The 22,006-nt window shown below is 42.5% G+C and overlaps 2 protein-coding genes and 1 long non-coding RNA gene across 5 annotated transcripts; all 3 read right to left on the bottom strand.

The window, feature by feature from the left end:
- Nucleotides 1–401: 401 nt before the first annotated feature.
- Nucleotides 402–4,566, bottom strand: LOC120650516 (purple acid phosphatase 18-like). Its single transcript, XM_039927667.1, has 5 exons — nucleotides 4,191–4,566; nucleotides 1,899–2,567; nucleotides 1,183–1,371; nucleotides 974–1,062; nucleotides 402–882 (listed from the first exon to the last, which is right to left on the bottom strand). Exons 1-5 carry the CDS (start codon nucleotides 4,428–4,430, stop codon nucleotides 663–665), a joined length of 1,407 nt encoding a protein of 468 aa, XP_039783601.1. The 5' UTR covers nucleotides 4,431–4,566; the 3' UTR covers nucleotides 402–662.
- Nucleotides 4,567–5,294: 728 nt separating this feature from the next.
- On the bottom strand, nucleotides 5,295–11,439 carry LOC120650513. The gene is made up of 8 exons (XM_039927665.1): nucleotides 11,371–11,439; nucleotides 9,205–9,431; nucleotides 8,788–9,087; nucleotides 8,542–8,667; nucleotides 8,272–8,454; nucleotides 5,698–8,170; nucleotides 5,499–5,585; nucleotides 5,295–5,411 (listed from the first exon to the last, which is right to left on the bottom strand). Exons 3-7 carry the CDS (start codon nucleotides 8,970–8,972, stop codon nucleotides 5,523–5,525), a joined length of 3,030 nt encoding a protein of 1,009 aa, XP_039783599.1. The 5' UTR covers nucleotides 8,973–9,087; nucleotides 9,205–9,431; nucleotides 11,371–11,439; the 3' UTR covers nucleotides 5,295–5,411; nucleotides 5,499–5,522.
- A 4,914-nt stretch (nucleotides 11,440–16,353) lies between these two features.
- LOC120650512 lies at nucleotides 16,354–18,900 on the bottom strand. 3 transcript variants are annotated; one of them, XR_005665646.1, is made up of 6 exons: nucleotides 18,883–18,900; nucleotides 18,484–18,565; nucleotides 18,319–18,409; nucleotides 17,814–17,958; nucleotides 16,818–16,930; nucleotides 16,354–16,585 (listed from the first exon to the last, which is right to left on the bottom strand). It is a non-coding gene; the product is annotated as an uncharacterized LOC120650512 (long non-coding RNA). The 3 variants fall into 3 exon arrangements; XR_005665645.1 differs by lacking the exon at nucleotides 18,883–18,900 and having other exon boundaries at nucleotides 16,818–17,729; nucleotides 18,484–18,869; XR_005665644.1 differs by lacking the exon at nucleotides 18,883–18,900 and having other exon boundaries at nucleotides 18,484–18,834.
- Nucleotides 18,901–22,006: the final 3,106 nt, after the last annotated feature.

Here is a 22,006-nt window from a genome sequence, read left to right as displayed (position 1 = left end):
ATCCCAAAATATAGTTACTTTTAGGTTTGTCTGAAATCAAACATTTTTAACTTTAACTATAAATAGCAAAAATATTATAATGATGTCAACATAAAAATGATATTAGTATATTCATTATGAAACCAATTATCATAACATATATTTTTTCCAATTTAAATGATGATATTTACGAGTAGAAACAAAAAGGTAGAGAAATTTTATGTGATCATGCCAGCCTACATCACCATAGCTTTTGGAACTTTTACATGACCATTCGCACATTGTTTGCCTGTCTGGCTGTGTCCTTTCGGTGTTCCGGTTCATGTCTCCCTGTAGTCCATTGATTCGTTCCTCATAATTCTATTCCTGATGCAAGATCACAATTAGAGCAGTGATTATTTTTATTTTCTACTCCGGTTAAGTATGTCGCACGCCCTTTCTGAGATATCAATTTGAGTCCATTACAGCATCACAGTATACAGAAATATTACTTGCTACAAACATCATATTACACAACAAAAGTGCTCCGCGACAATCACCCTTGATCAACAGTCTACAATATACAGCACAACGCTTTAGTTTCTCTTTTCGGTGTTAGTTTATCAAGTCGTGGAGATATATACAATACATGGCAGGATCTTTTAGACTGAGTTGTAGCGAATCGCCAGGTGCAGCAGTTGTTCTCAAGGAGACATTAGAATCTTCCTCAACTCACTGCTGCCTTCCTGGATGCACCCGGAACCAGCCAGCGAGTTTATCCACACGTCATCCGTTCTCACTGGCTCTTCATCGTCGTTCCTGTGCCAGGTCCAGTGGGCATGGGTGGAGTTCATGATCTTTAGCTCGCCATGACCAAAGCTCGCTTCCCTGAAGACTGACCAAGCTGGCTTCGGATTACGATACCTGAACATGCCAAGAAGCAATTAACCATATCTCTAATGATGCTGAAATGCCTAAATTCAGAGGCATATCTACAGTGATAGTCAGGTGGTACCTGTGGGCCAAGCCTTCACGGTTTCCGCCATCCCCGATAGTTATGTGAACAGCACCACAAGGATCAAGCCTGCCATTGTAGACGCGCTCCTGCACAAAGAATGATCTAACATCATATGGATTTTCCATTCAGATCAACTAAATGGTCACAGTGGCTCAAATTTGAACAATCATGCAGACTGAAGTTTAGGGATTTATGGGGAGTCATACCGCGCGTTCGTAAGCATGCACATGACCCGCTATTACCATATCCACATGAGCAGCATAGAGCAAAGGCTCCATCGCAGCCATCATACTGTCACCTTCACCCTGATGAGCCCAATTGCTATTATACCACGGGGCATGCAACAATACCATAAGCCATGGTGTTTTCTTCCTATCAACCTTGGCAAGATCAGCCTGAAAAGCGGAGAAGTCAATGCATAAAATATCTTATGTATTGTCAGCAAGAATGACTGAGTAGGGATTTTGAAGTTAAGACATCCTCTTCAATACACAAACAAATATCCATGGACCATAAATAACCACTAACTAATACTCTGTCTCAAAATATAGTTACTTTTAGGGTTGTCCTAAGTTAAACTATCTCAGGTTTGACCAAGTTTAAAGAAAAAATTATTATTCAGATCTATGGAACCAAATAAGTATACCATGAAAATATATGACATGATTGATTGCATGGGACTAATTTTGTGCTATAGATCTTGATATATTTTCATATAAATTCGGTCCAATCCAAGATATTTGACTTAGGATAACTAAAAGTAGTTATATTTTGGGATGCAGAGAGTAATTAAAATTAAAGATGACTGGTACACTGTGTATGACTTGGAATCATTAGTATATTCTTAATCCTAGTAAACGTAATTTAGCGATACCTTCATTCCTTTAAATGGAGAAGGGATTTCAATAATGAAGTTTCATACCTTGAGCCAAGCATACTGATCTGAGCTCTCATCATAATCTGTGTAGGACCCAAGCATTATAATGTGTGCCCCTGCAACCTCAAAAGAGTAGTACAAATTTGAGGTAGATCCACTCTCTTCATAAGGCATTTTCCATCGTGCATTATATGACTGAAACCCTGACTCAAGAAACGGAATGTGCTCCTTCTCATGGTTTCCTTCTGTCACCATCCAAGGTCGTGTGCTAGCAAGTGGCTCAACCAATGTACCAAAGGAATCCCACAAATGTTGCATAAAATCAGCGTAAGAGAGATCACCAGGGAGTAAAAGCATATCATGCTCACACTGCTTAATGTGATCCAGAGTTGATTTTGTCCAACTAGTCTGCCCAAGATCACCAACAACAGCCAATGACAACGGAAATTGGGATGGAGGGGTCTTAAATTGGAATTCCGGACCTTGCCCTCCACATCGGTAGTAATAAATAGTGTTGTCCTCAAGAGGTCCAATAACTACATGATGAATTTTTCCTGAGCTATACAATAAGTAGCTGTAGGATGTGCTTTCTCCTTGAGATGTCATTGTGTATGCTCCTTCTTTGGTTCCATAGTCCACCACAGAGGGGGCAGAGTTATCATCTGTAATCCATGTTATTCTCATGTGCTTTTCTCCCGCTAGCGATATGTGCACCTGTAGAACATGTGATTACATACATTTGAGCTGTTCATGACCATTTTTACGAGCATATAGTATTGAGAATAAAAGAAATAGTGCAAACAGGATTAGGTACTAAATGCTCATGAAATGCACAAGGGCCTTCTGCAACGAATTTCAGCTTTAGGGATCAGAATCTCAGATACATTAATGCATTGCTTAACATGGATAATATTCTGGTAAGCTTCTAAGAAACGACAATGAAGATGGGGTAACCATCAAGAAAATAGGAAAAAATCCAAAAAAGAAAGCCTAAGCCCTCAGTATGGCACATTAACAGATTACCCATGAATAATAATAATCCAAGTCTATAACATGAGACTTATCACCTAATTGTTTTTATGTATCAAATAAGTAAATTTGTTATCAACAGGCCTCGTGAAATTTACACTCACTCAACTTCATAATATAAGGTAACTACACTTGTACCACAGTTTAAGAAATGGTGATATTTATCTGACAAGTCTACTCGTACCATATGTGCACCTAGAAACCCAATACACTCCTATAATTAGGGAAATATTGATGAAATGAACCTTGAATATAGGAGAGGTCTCATGAAATGAACATAGGTACCAATGAAATTCAAGTATTCAACTGATGATGCCAAGTTACAAATCTTATAGAAGATATACAAATCCAAGTTATTTTTCAAACTAAACAATAATGCTGAGAGATCTGCGCTGGGTACTCTATTCAACATAAAGACATCATTGTGCATGGAGTAAGTAATATTTGGGCGCAAAGCCATCAAAACTAGCAGAGAAGCCTTATCAGGGAGTATGGCCATACAAACGAAGGTAACGATACAGAATCAGTATATAATATATATTATAAAAGAACGATCATAACTGTGTGCCAAGTGGAGAATGTTACTAAGGTCTATTTGACTCATAAGTAGGCAATTGTCATGGCATTCAATGATATTGAATTTCCGCATTATCATACCGGAAACTGGAACATTAAAATGGCCATCAATGTGGTTTCTTGGCCATTCCCACAATTATGGGCCCACCCAGCAGAGCTCAAATTCTTGGACTAATATGGATGCTGCTTGTCCAGTTAATCAGTTGTTGACCATATACTAGAACTGACAAGTAACTATGTAATTCAGAAACGCAGCATACTGCATCTGTACGAGTGGGATGACGTCACCCACGAAAGAGACATAGACTGAGGGGAGAAAAAATTCAGAGGATTAGAGATGAGCGGGGAGCTTAGGAGCTATTCCCTTCTGATTATGGAAACCGAGACAGAACGACTCAACATACAGTAAATCAGTTGAACCCTTCTTTTGAATTTGACTAATTGCAGTTAATCAGGGGAAAATGTCGATAGATGGCCACGAACAGCACCAAATCGACTACTCCGATCCAAACGGAGCTATCCAGATCAAGAACCAACCAAGAAACCCCCTGGTGGCTCTCGGTTGCCGCCTAATCAAGAAAGGAAGGGCCCTTTCTTGGACCGATCCCACACCCCCAACAAACACTCCCCCCCTGAATCGATCCCAACTCATCAATTCGAGAATGGCCGGACCCCAGGCCGCGGAGCCAGCAGCGGACGACGCCGCGTGGAGTTGGAGGGAGCAACCCTCACCTGCTGCGGGTCGGATGCGGAGGCCTCCTTCTTGCTCCAGGGGAAGATGCTCAGGAGCGCCTTGCGGTGGGGCCGCGCCGGCGGCGGCCGGACGTAGTCCTCCCCCACCACGCGAGCCCCGGCCGCGGCGGCGCGGGAGAAGGATACGGCGGCGAGCAGGAGCAGCAGGAGGAGGGGCGGCGCGACCATGGGGGCGGGAAGGGGAGGGCTCGTGCGTGCTCTGGCAGCTCGGGTCCCCATCGTGCTCTGCTCTTTTCTGCCTCTGGGGCGCGGCACGGCAAGCTTGTACGGCGGGCTACCTGGTTCAGTTTGAGGTCAGGGTCAGGCCAGTTCTGGTAGAGCGAGAGCACGGCGGGGGCAAACAAACGCTGTAACCATCTCTGGCCGCCGCCGGGTCAACGCACTGATTTTTCGGGAAGGTCTCGTTGCAACCAGTGTGAACGGATCATTTTTCAGAGAAGCCAAGATCTTTTTCCTTTTTCGCGAGGTAGAAAAACAGCAAATATTATAAACTTAAAAAAGCTGGTAAAATCCGACGTAGGAAGGTTTTTTTTTGCGTCTAAATAGGAAGGAGTTGGGAGAACAGCCGAACGGGTGCCTCGCAAGATACCAGTAAAAAAATGGGTAGTCAGTCTTCCACTCCCATACTTTCATGTCGCAGTTGAGCATTAAATTTTAGCGAGCGTATTCATTAGCTTTGCTCTTAAACGATGGAATAGAAATCTACACATATATATACCTCTTAATAAATATTAATCGGTTTTCGGAACAAATTGTTTGCAACCGAGTCACCAAAGTCTCTTTGAAACGCAGTTATGTAGTAGAATTTAGTATAAAAGAGTTAACCACGAGGACAGCGCGCCGCCAAGGAAAACTACAGAGTAGTAGATCACAAGGCCAGGCAGAACTACGGAAGATATTGGGAAAGTAATTAGGCTAAAAAGCCATCTAAAGGTTGCCAGACAGTCTCCACCAGCACGAAACATGCGTAGCAAAGCAACGTTGCTCAAAAAAGCATCACGCACCACCAGAGACAGCGCCCATGGAAATTAGGTGAAATGCGCACCATCACATGCCGTGCCGCGGCCCAGAACACACCGACCACACCACACCACAAGCAGAGAAGGTAAACATGTTTCAAGTTTTCATAACTCAATTATCTTTCCTTTCCATGGACCATTGGCGCTTCACAGCGGCCTAGCAAGCCCCTGCTGGAGCTACCTGTAGAAACAATACAATTCGTCACTGGCATGTAACAACTTGACTACCTGAGAATAGGGAGAAAGGTATATGGGGCCAGGAAAATACTTGCATTGCGTTTCGCTGGACCGCTCAGACACTACCGGGGTTAACTCTTTTAAGAACTTCTCTTCCCACGTACATATTCAGGTACCCCTGCAAAACAAGCAATATATGTTACGTTAACCAGTTCGCTGCAGTAGAACGCGTGATTTGCACAAATGGTGAACAGGACGAGCAACATATGTTACGTTAACCAGTTCACTACCTGAACAAGCCTATCTATATTTTTAGCTTCATCGGACAGGATCCTTGAGATGGCCAGTTCTGTGGATGGAGCATTCGAGGCCCAAGTGCCAACCACTTTTTCCACAGCCTTCTTCACTACGATCTTGTGGACTTCCCGGGAAACAAGCCCGTTTTCCCACAGAGGCTTCAAGATATTTTTGACAAACTCAATCAGGGCACACTTGAATGCATCCGTTGGTGCGCTGCTCTCTTCGACCGCGCTTAGCTGTGGAGGCCCGGTATTAGATTCAGAGATCTCCAACGGAGCTGCCACTTCAGAGATGCCCTCCTTTTTGCAGGTATCACTGATGACTTGAGTTGCCTCAGCTTGCCTACACTGTTGTTCCTTTACTTGCTCATACTGCTGTTCCTTTACAATTGGTCCAGTCAACGAAGCTGAAAGACTCTTAGTAACATTCTGAGGTTCGAAACTGCCTGCAGTTACCTGGCAAACCGGTTCCTTAGGTGACACAAAATCTTCATCACTGAGCATACTAGGAGAGCAATTTAAGTCTGGTATAGAAAAACGTGGGATCCAATCACCTTGTTTAGCAGCACCAGAATGTGTTGTGTTAGAAGTACAATCATCTGTAGTCATCTGTCGATTTGATGTATTCTCAACACCAAGAGCTTGAGGTTCACAGTCCTTTGTATCATCATTTTCATGATTTGGAGTACTTCCACTCTCATGATTTGGAGTCTCTAGTGCATTTACCTTCAAATTTCCATGCATTGAGCAACGAGCAATAGTCTCTTGGTCCAGCAATGTTGGCTCAGTATACAAACTAGTAGATTGTTCAGCCCATTTCGCACCATGGCCTTCTGCTTTCTTTTCACATTTTGCACCTAGTTTCTCTTTCCTTCTGTCAGCATTATTTGTCTCCTGATGAGAAATATTCTGATGTGCACGATTATCACAATGAGAAACAGCAGCTTCATCCATCATACTAGCGTCAGAACAACCATTCAAACCACCATGCACCAGGGCATCTGGATGATGAATAGATAGTTGCCTCCTGTTAAGAATTTTTTCCTTTTCTTTCTGCTGTGCAAGTTCAAGAGGATTTGCTTCTGGTGGAAGCTTAAGACTACACTCCAGTCCTTTCTCAGCAGTAGCGTTTGGAGGGATTTTGTTGCATTTACTGTTACTATGGAATTTGAGGGGGCCCTTTAACTTTTTGTTAGCTCTTCCATCACCACAATTTTGTAGTCCATCAGATGATGTTGCACTACTGAATTGATCAGAACACCCCAATGCACTATCATCCTCATCATCACTTTCTGAGGGAGCAAAAGAAGCAGGTCTTCCGTTCCTCGCTCTTCTGCCAGTTGACACCTTTCTTCTTTGTCCACTTTGTTGTTGATCTGCTTTCACAATTTTGTCAGCCTTAGCAGCATTAGCCTTTCTTAATTGTCTTGCTCTCCATAGGATCAAACAATCTTGGCGAAGTGCCTCGGACTGAGAAAGGTTATCTGATTCTCTCAATTCCACATTCCTCTCTGTATGGGTGACTGGAAGATGATGTAGTATACCCCTTTCAGTGCAAACATTGACATTGGACTCCTTGTCAGATTCTAGATCCATGTCACAACTTCCTTCACTCAGTTCCGGTGTGTTCGCTGAAGCAACAGTTTTGCTGCACTTGGGACTTAACTTGTCTGAGTTCTCATCACACTTGGTTGAGACAATCGCAGCAGCAGCTGTAGCATTCTTCTTTGGATCGCAATTCCCTTTTTCTCTGTTTCGACCCACAAACTTGGTTACTTCAGCGTTTCCCTCCAGACTACGATTTCTCCTCTTGTCAGTCTCAACCTGCTGTTTCTGGTCCTTTTCACTTTGCCAGCGAAGTCTTTTAGATTTGTCCTCGTAAGCCACATTCTTCCTTTTCTGGGTACTGTTTCTCCCATATTTACTAGCACCAGCACCATTGTAACTGCTTTCATGGAAACCCTGTTTTATAAACTTCCTTTTTACCATCTTGTCATTATAAGCATTTCTGAAATTTCGATGGCCATCCATGCATTCAGGAAATTTCTCATTGGGAGAAAGCTCAAGTTGCTCATGGTGGAGGGAACGAAATTCATAAACTGGTCTCGTCGGGTGAGCTCTTTCTTCATCTCCTCTTTCTTCATCTCTTTGACACGATCGACCATGTGAGGTGTGAACAGGAATATTTAATGTAGGATCCTTCCAAGAGTGTCCCTCATGCTTACTACGAGAGTGAAATCTGCGCATATAAGAGCGGTGCATTTCTGCATCTATCTCAGAAAAATGACCATCCAGGAAGTCATGTTTACTTGGAAGATATCTATCATCACGATAGTGTCTATTCTTACTGCTACTCCCCTGGTTAGCAGAAAAATTCTTCCTACAACTTCCTGCTTGAAATATCTGTCTGTGAGCTCCTTTTGCACATTGATGACCATGACCAAAGGAAGGGCTTCTGTTGGTCCTGGATTAGAAACAAACCATTGAACTAGACACAACTAAATAGTACGAAAAGTTGTCACAAAAGCATAACAACAAATATTTTATGTCAGAACGAGAGATTACCGGTAAGATCTGATGGGATGAAGTGCAGGTGAAATGTTGTGCTTATTGCTGACACAAGCATGATCTTTACCATGGCATCCACCATAAGAACAAGAAGATAGGTGGCATTGTCCACTTCCTCCATTTCTTGGGCCATGAATCTCGGAACGTCCATGACCGTGTGATGCGGTATATTTCCCCAGCCTGCATCCAAAACATATTAGCTCCATAAAGCTGAAATATTTGGTGCAAGTAATAATGAGCATCACAAGCTTGACAGTGGATGTATACCTCTTTACACCACATGTAGCACAGTTATAATATCTATTGTTCACAATTTCTCCTCGAGTTCTATGCAGATCATAAGAACCTCTAGGTGGATGTGAAATTTCATTAGCAGTCACAGAATCTTCTACCCTGTTTCATACATCACAAAATTCCACCAAGATAAGATAAATCTGAACCTATATAATTAAAAACATGATTATATAGCATGGAATTTGAAATTTAATTTCATGTACTGATGAAGAGAATAACCTGCTAGGCATATCCAGAGAGCAGTGCAGGGTTGCATCATAATCAGGTTGCTCCCTTGCTGCTTGCTCACTTTGATGAAGGGATAAGTTTTGCCAATCATACTTCTCAGTGCATGAATAACCTCCTGATGCTTGTCCCAGAGTTTGTCCATGTACTGATGACGATAATAAGCTTTTTGAACCCATCTGTTATCTGGCAGCACTTGAATGAAGAGGGCAGTGACAACGACAGCTCCAATATCACAGATAAGACAGGGAAGCTGGCTTGAATCCTTTACTCCTTGGGCGAAGCTTTCACAGGCTAAAAAACAGATGGAGGTAAATCTAAGTTATTGTCAGAACTTCCATGAAAATGTAAAACTTTAGTTGACAATAAGAAATAGGAATGTCAAGACTTGGCACCCAAGGAGACACCTACCAATAGAATATGAATGTCATCAACAGGTATTGCATCAGTTATGATTCTCATGTCTTCTCCCTTGCTTCCTAGCAACTATAGAGAATCATTGGATATTTTGGATAATTCTTGCAACATGTCCCTTGATAAGCAATTTAGCAGATAAAATACAAAGTTATACCAAGGATTTCCTTTTAGTTCATACTCCCTAAAACATCCTTCAATACCAGCACTTGGTCGAACCACCCCTATACTTTCAGCAAAGGAGAACAGTAATCAGTAGACTTGAATGGTCGAGTCTCCTCAATAAATAGAACTGTATAATCTGGCATATCTGCTAGAGAGTCCCTACATATCTTATATAAGCCATGCTATCATTGGCCGTAGAGGTGAAAGAGCATGTGGAACCAAAAAAATGGTAGAGGAAAATAACTGAAGTGTTTGTGATGCTAATGTCTTAGCAAGAAGGGGGAGAATAGTTGTGTTGGTGTTTACTCAAAATGTTGAACAACATACAGATCAATGATAGAAAATGAAGAAAGAGAATAGTTGTGTTGGAGAATATTTCAAATGGCACGGAAACCTTGCATTTTGAAGCAAAATGGCAAAAACAGAAACTATACCTTATATCTTGGAACAGCTTGAATTTTATGTAAGAAACAAATAAATACAAAATTACATAAAATCTCTTTTGTTACGGAGTAATTATGTATCGACAAAAACAATATATTCATAAATCCTCCAATCATGCTTACTACTTTAGTAATTAAAGGCATATGAACCTTATGATGGCAGATATTAAGTCCATATTTACTGCAAGCCCGCACCAGCTAACATGCTTACCCCTTTGGCCATGAAATTAAATCAATATAAAAAGATAGTAAAACTGTGAACAGTATCATCAAAGTCATTATCAATGTATGCCAAAAATTTTAGGTCAAAATTCAACTTTCGTTATTTTGATTAACAAAAAGAATCACAGACAAATCATAATGAAAGATTTTTTTAACAAAAAAAACTTCTGTAGCGCATGATTAGTTTGAATGTGAAAAATTATTAAGCAACAGGTGAATCGAAGGACTTCTGTAACATTGCTTAGGATTATTTTTCTTATTTGTTCCCTTAACCAAATAGATATATGAGACTATGTGAGGACCCAGGAATAATTGGCCGCAGATACCATAGTACATGTCATATACAAAGTAATCTGCGTGCCAATCAAAACAGCAAATAGTTCAGCTACATCTATAACTCTTCTTCCATTCTACAGAAGATGACAAATATAACCAGACCAATAGAAAATACCCTTTTCCAATATTAGAAATTTATCATTAATCATCTTCACTCTTCTAACTAGCCTGCATTTAAGTTTTAATAATTAATTTCACCCACGAGGCAGTCTCTCCATGTTTGTGTATATAATTCTAATGTCAAACCAATCCCAGATTTGTAAAAGGTTGCAATCAATCTGGGTTGCAATCGAATACTACCATCATTTCTGGATGATAAACTGACAGCTAGGCTGCTACAGCATTGCCTGTTGCATAAAAGCACAGCATGATTTTGGATTAAAAATTCTATAAGACTTAATTCCACGTGTTTCAGTTGGTTCTTGTAAATGCTGATCTCATGGTGAAAATCATATTACTTTCACATTTATAGTTAGAAAACTTATCCATGTGTTTGCTGATAATAATAGCACAAAAAAGCCAGAAGCATGTCCTTCTTAATATATAACTATAGAAAAATGTGTGACAATACAAAATCAAGTCCTTTGTGCTACCGAACTCTAAACTTGCCTTACACATTGGACAACAAATGAAAGCCTAGCATGTAGCATCAGTCAGGCCTGGCCCATGCCTTTGTTCTCCCCCAGGTAGAGAAACAAAGAGGGGGCCCAAACTGGTTAGTTGAGCAACAGAAAAGTGCACACTCGGCAACGAAACAGCACCGCAGCAGCATAACGCCCAATCCTTCAATCTTTATAATTTATAAAACAAGCATGGAATTTATGATTGGTCCCAAACAGGAAAAATGTCCAATGTATGATAAGGTACTGAGACCGGTAGGTAGAGAGCGACGTAGATGCCAGTAGAGTGAATCAATGCCGAAGCGGAGCAGAACTAGGAACAGTCAATACATGATTCGTGCTTCATGCATGAGGCCATGGAGAGAGAAGAGCGATACCTTGTCCCCGCAGTCGATTTCTGTTCGCAATTCGCCATGGCCTCAAGTCGTCAGCGTCACAAGTTAACCTGAGATCCATAGAGCATCAAACAACTATTGCAATAGGGTATGCGATTCACGTGACACAAAATCAAACCCCCACAAAGGACTCAAACATGAGGAGTAAAACTCGAAGCATACCGATGATGCAAATAAACTAAACATCAACAGAGAAAAATTAAATAAAGTACAAGAGCGGCAATTTTACAAGAAAGGAAAGGGAAGCCGGCAAAAAAAGGAACTCGATTTCGACATGGGGAAGCATAATCAATGCAAAGAACTCTCGCATCTTCCCTACAGAAGTGCTAGTGTTCTCGAGATTTTTAAAGAAGATGCAAACAAAAAAAGATTCGAAAAACCGGAGCACAGGGGGGGAATAGGATGCTAAGCCACAAGCAGATCCCTCCTTTGAGGTTATCGGCACTTGGAAGTTAAACCCTAACACACCCAACAAAAAACCACCTGCGGTTGCACCAGCGGGAGAAGCGAGCCAGGACCCAGGAGCACGCAGCGGTCCAAGACGAACGAACAGGACGATCGGTCGATCGCAAGTGGGGAGGGCGTTACCGGCGGCAATGCAGTATGGAAGGGAAGCCTCGGCGGCGGGCGGCGGGCGGCGCGCGCGAGGTGTCCCGACGTCGCGAAGAGCGGCGGAGGGGTGGGAGAGCAGTGAGAGGCGGTGGGGAAAAAAAAAAGTGGAGCACGGGGGCGGAGCGGAGGCTGCGAGAGTCGTGTTTTTTTTTTCCCAAAGTACCCCGCTTGTGTAGTTGTGTTGTTCTCTCTCTCCACGCGGTTTCTTCTTTCTTGCCTTGCGCATTTAGGTGTTGTTTGGTTTTAGGCTTAAATTTTAGTCAAAAAGAATTTTAATATTTAGAAGTATTAAATAAATATTAATTATAAAACTAACTATAGAATCTTAGGGCTAAACTGCGAGACGAATCTAATGAGGTATATTAATTTATAATTAGTGGATGGTACTGTAGCACCACTGTACCAAATTATGAATTAATTATGCTCATTAGATTCGTCTTGCGAATTAGCACTCACCTGTCAAAAAAAATTATAAGCAAAATTTATTTAATACTTCAAAATAGTAAGATTCCTTTTGATCTGACAGGACTAAGAAAAAATCTTGGGAACCAGGCCTTACCACTTTATTGAACCGGTTTAAGACACCTCTATTTCGAGTTAAAAAAAACACCAATGGTCAGCTATTTACTCTTCCTAATTTACACTATTCAAGCAATAATTGTGCGACGTAAAATGCCTCGAGACTGGATCAGTAGCCTTTTCATTAGTTTGTCATAATAGGTATGCAATCAATGTAGAGATCAGATATCTTTGACTATATTTTATTGTTATAGAAAAAATTCTCCTTGTTAAGTCGAAACCACATCTTCTTCCTCTATTCTCTCTACTATCAACAAGGTCTCGCATGTGCTAATTATAAAGTTAGCTCATATTATCCGCCGTAACTAATTAACGGTAAAAATCACCTTCTCCTATATATAGTGTTGTCGACTCAATAAGCTAACAGTGATAGATGTGATAGTGTCAAAGGCTCAAAGCTGAGCTTAATCAGAGCAAAAGCTAAAGCTTGATGTGGTATCTATTGACATCAATAAATTTGATAGATAAAATTAAATAACAATCGATATTGTCTGTTGTCACTAAATGACTGCAGGTCTCGCCTCCTTCTATACGATGCCGTCATCTCAAAGAGATATCACTATATCAGTGACAATGTAAAAGCTGAACTTAAGCAGAGGGGAAGCTAAAGCTTGATATCGGCCAGGCCTAGTTGATATCAATAAAATTTGGTAAACACATATTACCTCCATTCTAATTGTAGTTTGATCCTAAGTTTGATCTCTTGTCTTATTCAAAAAAATTATACAAATATTTTTCAAATTTAAATCATTGTTGAAGATCTTGTATTAATAAAGCAACGCGCAACAAAAGAAGTGATATTTTGCACAAATTTTTGAATAAGATGAGTGGTCAAATTTAAAATAAAAAAGTCAAACAACCTATAATTTGAAATGGTGGGCGTAAAATAGTATCCATATATATGGGTTGACTCCATATTCTAATGGTGGCTCTATTGGCAGGCTCCAGCTCAAAGTTTAGGACTCATATAGCTCGAAGTTGAGAGGACATCAAGATGTGGCGTAGGATCATTGGTTTTATTTTTTTTGGGGTGGGGGGGGGGGGGGCGAGAATATATACCACGATAAGGGAAAATACGGGTCGTTTTAGAAATCGCGGAAGGTGAGGCGGTTTCTACATTGCTATAGGTGTTTGTAAACCAAATTTGTACTCCAGTTGAAGGTAAAACCAAATTTGTACTCCGGTTGAAGGTATTATCTCCGTTCTAAATTGTAGTTCGTTTGACTTTTTTGGCTCTAAATTTGACCACTCGTCTTATTCAAAAAATTTATGCAAATATTATCAAATTTAAGTTATTTTTGAAAATCGTGTATCGATAAAGCAACCCACAACAAAAAAAGTAATATTTTACATAAATGAATAAATTGAGTGGTCAAATTTAGAGCAGAAAATGTCAAACGTCCAATAACTGAAAGTAGAGGGAGTACTTGAATACGACGTTCAAAAGTTATTGTACTGACTAGAGTTGCTAAATATAGATAATAAAGGGACGAGTTGTACATGACTCGATCTGCAGTTGAAAACACGTTCTATTTGTTGAGAGTTGAGACTTGACGGGTCGCGCAGCTGTAGCTGCGCCGGAAAAACCGTAGCTAGTAAACCCGGCCGGATTGCGTTGGACGACGGAGAATGCGGCTCGAATTGTCCCGTGACACCGACGGGAGACTCTTGATGAACAGGGCCAGCACGTACGGCGCGCAGCTGCGGTCGCCTGGTCGGAGGCCGGCCGGCCGGGGGCTCCGTCGGTTGGAAAGCAAGGTCGTCGTTGCAACGAATTGAGGGGGTCTTTGGCAGGGCTCCGCGAGCGACTGCACCGCCGGCTCGGGCAAGAGCCCTGCTAAACGGGTGCATGGACTTCAGGGGGAGCACTTTAGAGTGGAACTCTTTTTCCGGCTCCGGCTCCACCGGTTGGAGGAGCTCTGCCAAAGACCCCTGATTGGATAGAGAGGCGGGCGGGTGGCGGAGCGGAGGCGAGTGCCGCCGCGGCGTGGCGTGGCATGAGCGCGGCCGTGCTCGCGGCGGTGCTGTGCGGTCAGTTTCAGGGGTCATGTCACGGCCGCTGCGGCGGTGCTGCAGGCGGATCCGTGCAAATCTTTTGCTTGCTCGCGTGGTTTTGCTGCCCCCGCTAGCGGCTGGCTAGGCCGGTAGCCGCTGCAGCCTAGCGTCTGGCCGAGTTGCCGTGCGTGGGAGAGCGTGCTTCTGCGGCTCTGATCTACTAGCCTCTACGGGACTGGAGCACGAGGAGCGGAGCGCGGCGAGGGAGCTGGGGACTGGACGTCAGCCGCGGCAAGCCGCCCGGGAGGACCGAGGCTTCCCCGGCCGGGCGCTGCTGCGCCTCGGTAGCTATCCCTCCTAGCTATAGATAGCTCTTTGGGCCCCGAGCCGGGAGCTCTGGCATGGCATGCCTTGCCCTCAAGGTACGTGTAACTTTTCTGTACTGCTGCTGTACGATGATGCACCTCCCCCAGTTGCCCGACTCGCCGGAGAGGACTCACGACTCGCAGTACAGCCCAGCCCCCTGGATAATTACACTCACCCCGCGTGGCCCTGGTATCAACTTCAATTTTCAATTGGATTTTACAAGATGGGGCCTGCGGGTTAAGCATATGCTTCCGCCGTCTGAAGTCTTCCTTGCTCCTCTGCTACAAACGTTTAATATCCTGTGTTGCCATCGTAGATGCCATAGTCATCAAAGTTGCTGTTAATCTTCCTGCATGTCTGTTTGTATGGAAAAGCAACGGCTGATTGCAATGATACTCACATGGGCATCAACGGCTACTTGTATGGCTGTTATTGTTGTTGAAACCCAATACTCCCTCCATCCAACTATCCAAGACCTTTTTGTTAAGCACTCAAAGAGCAAAGAGAAATTAATAGAGCAACATCGGCATTTAGACCAGTCTTAGTGGAGGTTTTATGGAGAGTTTCATGACATTAAATATCAACAATTTTGCTGACGTGGCAAGAAGAGAGAAGGATGAAGTTTCATGAGATGTGAGGAGAGTTTCATCACCATGAAACTCATCTGGCACGGTTTTCCAGTCTAGGTATCTGTGTTCATGAAACTCACACTGAGACTGGTCTTAGTCTTTCCTTGTTAATCACCATACGTCATTAAGTTCTCATTAATTGGTTGGTCTCCATGGATCTGCTGTGCACACGCCATCGCTAAAAAAAAAGTGCGGGGACCATCTGAAAATCGCGCGCCATCATCGTCACCAAAAATACGACCCCCATGGCCATCGCCCAAAAAACGCCTATTTGCTCCCCGAAAATCAGACGGATTGTTTCATCCCTGCCATGGTCATCGCCTATCGCTCAAACTGGTGGGCAGTTCCTCTGTGCTAACGAGGGAAGAGATCGCACCAAGTTTAATGCATGCCACGACCAGCTCCTCTAGGCGCCGCTCCTCACCACGGCACGTTTGACGGTGGGTGAGGATCGCAAGTAGGAATTCATGAAACTCCCGTTTAGAGATTCGGCAAGGAGATGAATATGTTGTAAACTCCTGCAATAGCTTGTGAAGAAATAAAAAACACATGGGGAATTTTTCACCCAGGTTTAGGCCTCCCGGAGAATAATAGCTCTACGTCATGCTTGTCTATATATTTTGTGGTTCTATATGAATCTAGTAATACATGGGGAGAGAACTCGAGCTCGAGCTCTAGAATCTCAGGAGGGTTGAGGGAGTCCCTTTCTCCATGTCCTGGGTCTCCTCTTTTATAGTCCACTAGTAAGGGTGCCCGTGCTAACGCTACGGATAAATTTCAGGCATACAAAAGACATGATCTATCTATAGTCCAAAATGAGAAATATTGACAGTGAAAATGAAGCATGGCGCATTAAGCAGCAACATCCAGATCAAAATCTCACTGCTTAAATGGAAATAGAAAAGTGGGATGCGCAACACTCATGTTACTTTCCCTTTGGTTAAGCCATCCATGAAAAACAACGACACAATTTGCAGGTTTATTCTTTTTGCTTTCTCCTCCAACTCCTGGCTTCTCTGCCATATATTTATCAACAGAGTCAGGTCCACTCAACAAAATGCTATGAAACATCAATAATATCATTGTTTCGTCTAAGCATATGAATTATTTGTAGATGGCAAATCTCACACAAAGATGTTGATACGAACACAATGATATCAATATCATAAAAAACATTGGCATGGAATTTGATTTGCAGCAGCGCATGGCATGATATAGCAAAGGCAATTTGGGGGAATAGATGCTCACCTTGTGTGTTTGCTAGTTCCTTGTGGATATATCATCCATTCGAAAGCATAACTCAGCTCTGATTTTTTTCTCCTGCAAATTTGATTGTTCAATATCCTTCACATGGATTGCCTCTGCAAACATTGGGAACAAATAAGAAATGGTAAAATTGAGGACAATGACATCTAGTTACCAAAAGTTCCCATTTTTGAAACACCGGCACCATGGTTGAAATGGTAAAATTATGCTGCCTTGAATTGTTCCGTATCTCTGTATAATTTTTAAGTTTATCGGAGTATAAAACAGTAAGCCTTCGGTGAAGTGGTGAAATTGGTAAAATAAAAACCAATCAAGCAATCAGCAGCACAAGTGCCAGATTCATTTTTTTAAGCAATTCAGAGCTATGAAATGGCAGATCAGCCTCCATGAAGCTTTAGATCAGAGAATGCAACTATTGTCATGAATTAAACTGGGCTACCTCTTTAGATCAGCGCAAAGTCATTGGTTGGTCGTGCTAGAGCTAGTTACAACATTCCTGAAGTGAACATGATTCAGCTGGGCACAAAAGAAATCAGCAATGAACCAAATAGCAGCACACAAATGCAAATTTTACCTCAGAAATAGATGGCTGAAGAATTTTAATGTTCAACCATTGAACCATCTATTGGTCCTACATATTCAGCATGCTTGTTCTCCTGGACAATCTATTTTTGGAGAAATATTATGGTCTGTAATCCATATTTTTTTTCAAATAGCTACATGAAGAAAAATGCATTCAAAAAATAAACCAAGTGGGCCAGCTAGCTTATAGCATTTTGTTATCATGAGGTCAAAGGCCGATGCTAGTACAGAAAAGAGCCCCCAAGTATATAATGGTACTTCGCTATGTATACATCTTCTGAGGCAGTTTTACGCAAGTCACCTATATAATGCCTGGCAAGAAGATACAAAATATGGTAACATCTTGTCAGGCATAGTATGGAGTCTTACAGCAAAAGGAACCATATAATGTATTACCTTTGCCCTCTTTATTTTCATTTTTCTTTCTTCTTGCTCTGTTGCTCTGTCATCTCCATGAGCCAATTCCCGAACAGTGGTAAAACAACATTTTACCCTTCCGTCGGACTCTTGATGCATTGACCCGAACACTTTATTACTTCACCTGGGCATTGACAAAATAGCCACCGAGTATTTATGTTCCAGCCAGGCAATGTCGACAAACAGGCAGTGAAGGAAAAAAAACATAATCTCTCGCAGTCAGAATTTAGCCGATCATTACACGCCAATGCTAAAGGCAAATGCTCCCCTTGTACTTGTTGCCCTTGACTACACAACATCACAAAATATAGCACATCTAGATTAGCAATAAAGCAAAACTTTCAATGGTGTTTTTGTTTAGAATCATACTTTGCTTCCCCTCCTCATCTCTCTCTGTCCTTAAAACAATTAACACAAGTCTTAATCATCTGCACAAACGGAGTTTGCCAGAACAATGCTCTAATTCGCATTATATTTGTCAAACCTGGCGAGGTGACGACCTTTTCGAGATTGACGATGTTCTGGTGATGCAGCTTCTTGAGGATTTTAATCTCCCTGATGGCCGTGATAGGGAACTGGCCCCAAATTCAAGAGAGATAAGAGCCGTGAACCGGTACGTATTTCCAAATGCAAGCAAGGGAATACTTACATCATCTCGCTCGTTGTCCATGCGGATCTTCTTGACTGCCACGATTTCCTTCGTCTCCATCTCCTTTGCCATGAATACTTGCCTAGCACCAGTCACAACAAAAAACAAATCAGTGGGGGCATGGACATACCTTCAAATTAGAAGTACCATCATAACTGACTTGCACATATGCTCAGAAAATACCATGAAAATTCTCAGATCTAAATCTTAAAAAAACACCAATGACAGCAAACAACATGTACAGTCTGTATCACCAGTTTTACAAGGGAGAGGGTAAGGAGTGCATTTTTGCATATACCGAACGAGCAGTGGCAGGACTCCAAGCAGCAATGGGGGACAAGCTTTGAAAAGGACAGATTTGCAACCACGAAAAAGAAGGAATAAGAAGAAAAAAGGAACCCCATCCAGGAACGTGGCTTCTTCTCATCTCCAGACCAGTCAAGAACTCAGACCCCGTCTAGCTGCAGTGAGTTGTAACACAAAACAGCACGGATTTATGAGATTTGCAATAGCTATTAAGATTGCAGATGAAAAAATCGAGGAAAAGTGAAGGGGAATCGAGAGATTACTTGCCCGTGCACAACAACCATGTGAGGAATCCGCACTACAAAGCAATAGGAGAGAGGGACGGTCAGTTACACCTTCAATCGATGCAGACCAAAATAAGCAAGAGAGGAGAGGAATAGAAAGGAGAGGAATGGTTGGAGTGACGACTCGCACCCGACGAAGAACCGGAGGCCTGTCTGCCGGCGCCTCGCGGAGGCGGAGCAGCGCGCCGGCGGCGCTTGGCGCCGCCGCTCGCTGTGTAGCCCCTGTGCGGCGCTCGGACCCACCTTGGAGCGCCTGCGGGGCGGCCGCTCGCTGACCTCCTGCGGAGGATCTAAGGAGGCGTCGATGGGAGGGAGCTTTGTGGATCTGAGGAGGGGGACGAGCGGGGCCAGGGGAGGATCTGAGCAGGGGCTTGCGGCGGTGAAAAGCGCGGAGGGAGGGAGAGAGGGGCGACGGCGGCGGAGAGCGGGAGTGGAGCTAGGCGCCGCGGCGGCGGCAGCTGGGGCATGGAGAGCGAGAGGGTGTCAGGGTGGATCGAGTGGAAAAAAGAGCGCTCGCGAACTCAGGCCGTCACGGGAAAGGGAGGTGGGGGAGCGGTGCGTGGCGTTGAAGCCTCCCAGGGGGCTGCGTTGAAGCCTCGCGGGTTGGGCCGTCGGATTTGAGATAAATCTAATCTAGACCGTTTGTTTTGATGTGCGGGATTTTCTGGGTACATTTTCATTGGTAGATATAGTTGGGTTCTCTCAGTGTGGGATATTTTTGTTGGGTGGCCTTAGCAAAGAAAACTTCATGCCTTATAGGATGGAGGAAGAGGGATCCTCACATCGGGCTACGTACAGAAAATACGTGAGGGCTACGTACAGAAAATACGTGAGGTGTCCTCCTGAGGTGACGTGTCTTTTTATGCATGTGTTTTTTCTTTTAATACTTATAGGTGCATGCAACATCCTCCACATTTACTTGAGTGTGACAGGAACTCATATCACCTTGGAGCCCGTGCAGCAAGTGGGTAAGAGAGAGATAGCCTTTAATGTGCATGCCCATTAATAAAAAGTGCATGCACATAAAAAAGAATGGGGTGGCCAGGGCATCCCGGGACGCATGCTGCATTCACCCCATTAATGGGCATGCATCCTGAGGTGATGCACCCTATGAATGGTCATGCAGAGATAAGAGAGAGGGCACATAAATGCCTCTCTCTTTATTAAATGTCTTGTCTTGTGGCCTCATGTATTGTCATGGAGAAGTCCTTTTTGGTCTTATTTTGTGCTATCCTGACGCATGCATGCGTGCAAACTATCCAACTGTACACTTGCAAGAGCTGTTTAGTGATGACTGTTCTAAGAGGTGTCAGAGTATTTTCTTAAGAGGAGAAGGTAGTTTCTCATTCCCGAGATTCTTTTATAGTAGTATCCCAGGGTCCTCCGAGCACCCTGAGCTTGAGCGTGAGGCTGACCTTCTTGGCGGCCCAGCCCGACGGGGTCTATTTGTCGCGCGCGCGGCTGCGCGTTGCGCCGTCGCAGAAGCGGCTACGCGTTACGCGTTTTGTTTTGTCTTCTTGGTTTCAGTTTCGGAGGCCGGAAAGATGGCCCCCGTTAGCGTTGTTCCTCTTTTTTCGTTCATCACTGGTTCGCTTCTCCACACCAACGACAGCAACGAGGTGATAGCTTCTTTGACGATGAGATTATTAGACGATTAAGGCCAGTCCCAATATAGACTCCACTCATATAGTCTAAGTTTCAAAGACTCCATCACAAAAAAACTATACTTTCCAATGCAAAGTGTATTACTTTAGTTTATATGGCACACTTGTCTCTCTCACATTCATTCTTGATTTGCGTAAAGACTTGGAGTCTAAATAAGACTTGGAGTCTTGATTTCTCTCCCTCTCTCTTCCATAAATATACTACCACATCACAAAACACAATAAATATGAAGTTTAGACTCCATGGTAGAGTCTGGGTTGGAACTGCCCTAATGAATGGATATAGTTTCTCATCACACTCTCATTCTGATGATGATCCTGCTCTGATCGGTAGGTAATTATTCATCGATTCTTCCTCATTCCTCCTCTTAGTTCTATTGGTTCCTTTTCCCCAATCCTTAGCGTGGAGACATATAAACTACATATCGAACTAGGTTATACATATTTCATAGGTGATTTCTTTGGATTTCATTTTTTTTCGTTGTCTTTCTCGTAGCAATATCTTTAGAACAACATGAAATGTTCTTGAACAAATTTGGAATTTGTTCTGCAAACAATTTGGATTTTTTTCGAACAACATTTTTTGAGAACTTTTTGGATAAGCATTATATATGCAACATTTTGAAATGTTTCCAAACAGTTTTTAATGTTCAGAAACATTTTAAAAAGTGCAAAACTTTTTTCAAACATTTTTGGCATTTTTTATTCGGAACACTGTGAATTGTTCTCAAACAAATTTAGAACTTTATTTTTAGAAAACTTTTTGATTAAACATCTTCTGCAGAACTCTTTGCAATGTTTCGGAACATTTTCGATTATTTGGAACATTTTGGGTAAACATTGTTTCCACGGAACACTCTGAAATGTTTCCAAATAAATTTTGAATGTTCAGGAGCATTTTAAATATGCAAAACTTGTTTTCAATTTCCATACATTTCCAGCAATTATCTAGAACATTATCAATTGTTCTCGAACAAATTTGGAATTTGTTTTAGAAACAATTTTAAGAATGTTTGATGAGCATTTTTTTGGGAACCTTTTGTGTAAACATTTCCACAGAACACTGTGAAATATTTCCAAACAAATTTTGAATGTTCAAGAACATTAAAAGTGCATGACTTGATTTCAGAACATTGTCGTCATTTTGTTTTAGAACTCTGTTAATTGTTCTCAAACAAATTTAGAATTTTTCATAGAAACACGAAGAAGTAGGAGTGAACTTGTAGATCACGATTTCGCTTTTTTGCTTCTAGCGCTGCAAATGAGAGG

The sequence above is a fragment of the Panicum virgatum genome, chromosome 9K, assembly GCF_016808335.1.
Source record: "Panicum virgatum strain AP13 chromosome 9K, P.virgatum_v5, whole genome shotgun sequence".
Classification (NCBI taxonomy): Eukaryota; Viridiplantae; Streptophyta; class Magnoliopsida; order Poales; family Poaceae; genus Panicum; species Panicum virgatum.
Note: the sequence above shows the minus strand (reverse complement) of the source record. Positions and strands in the feature narration are given on the sequence as shown.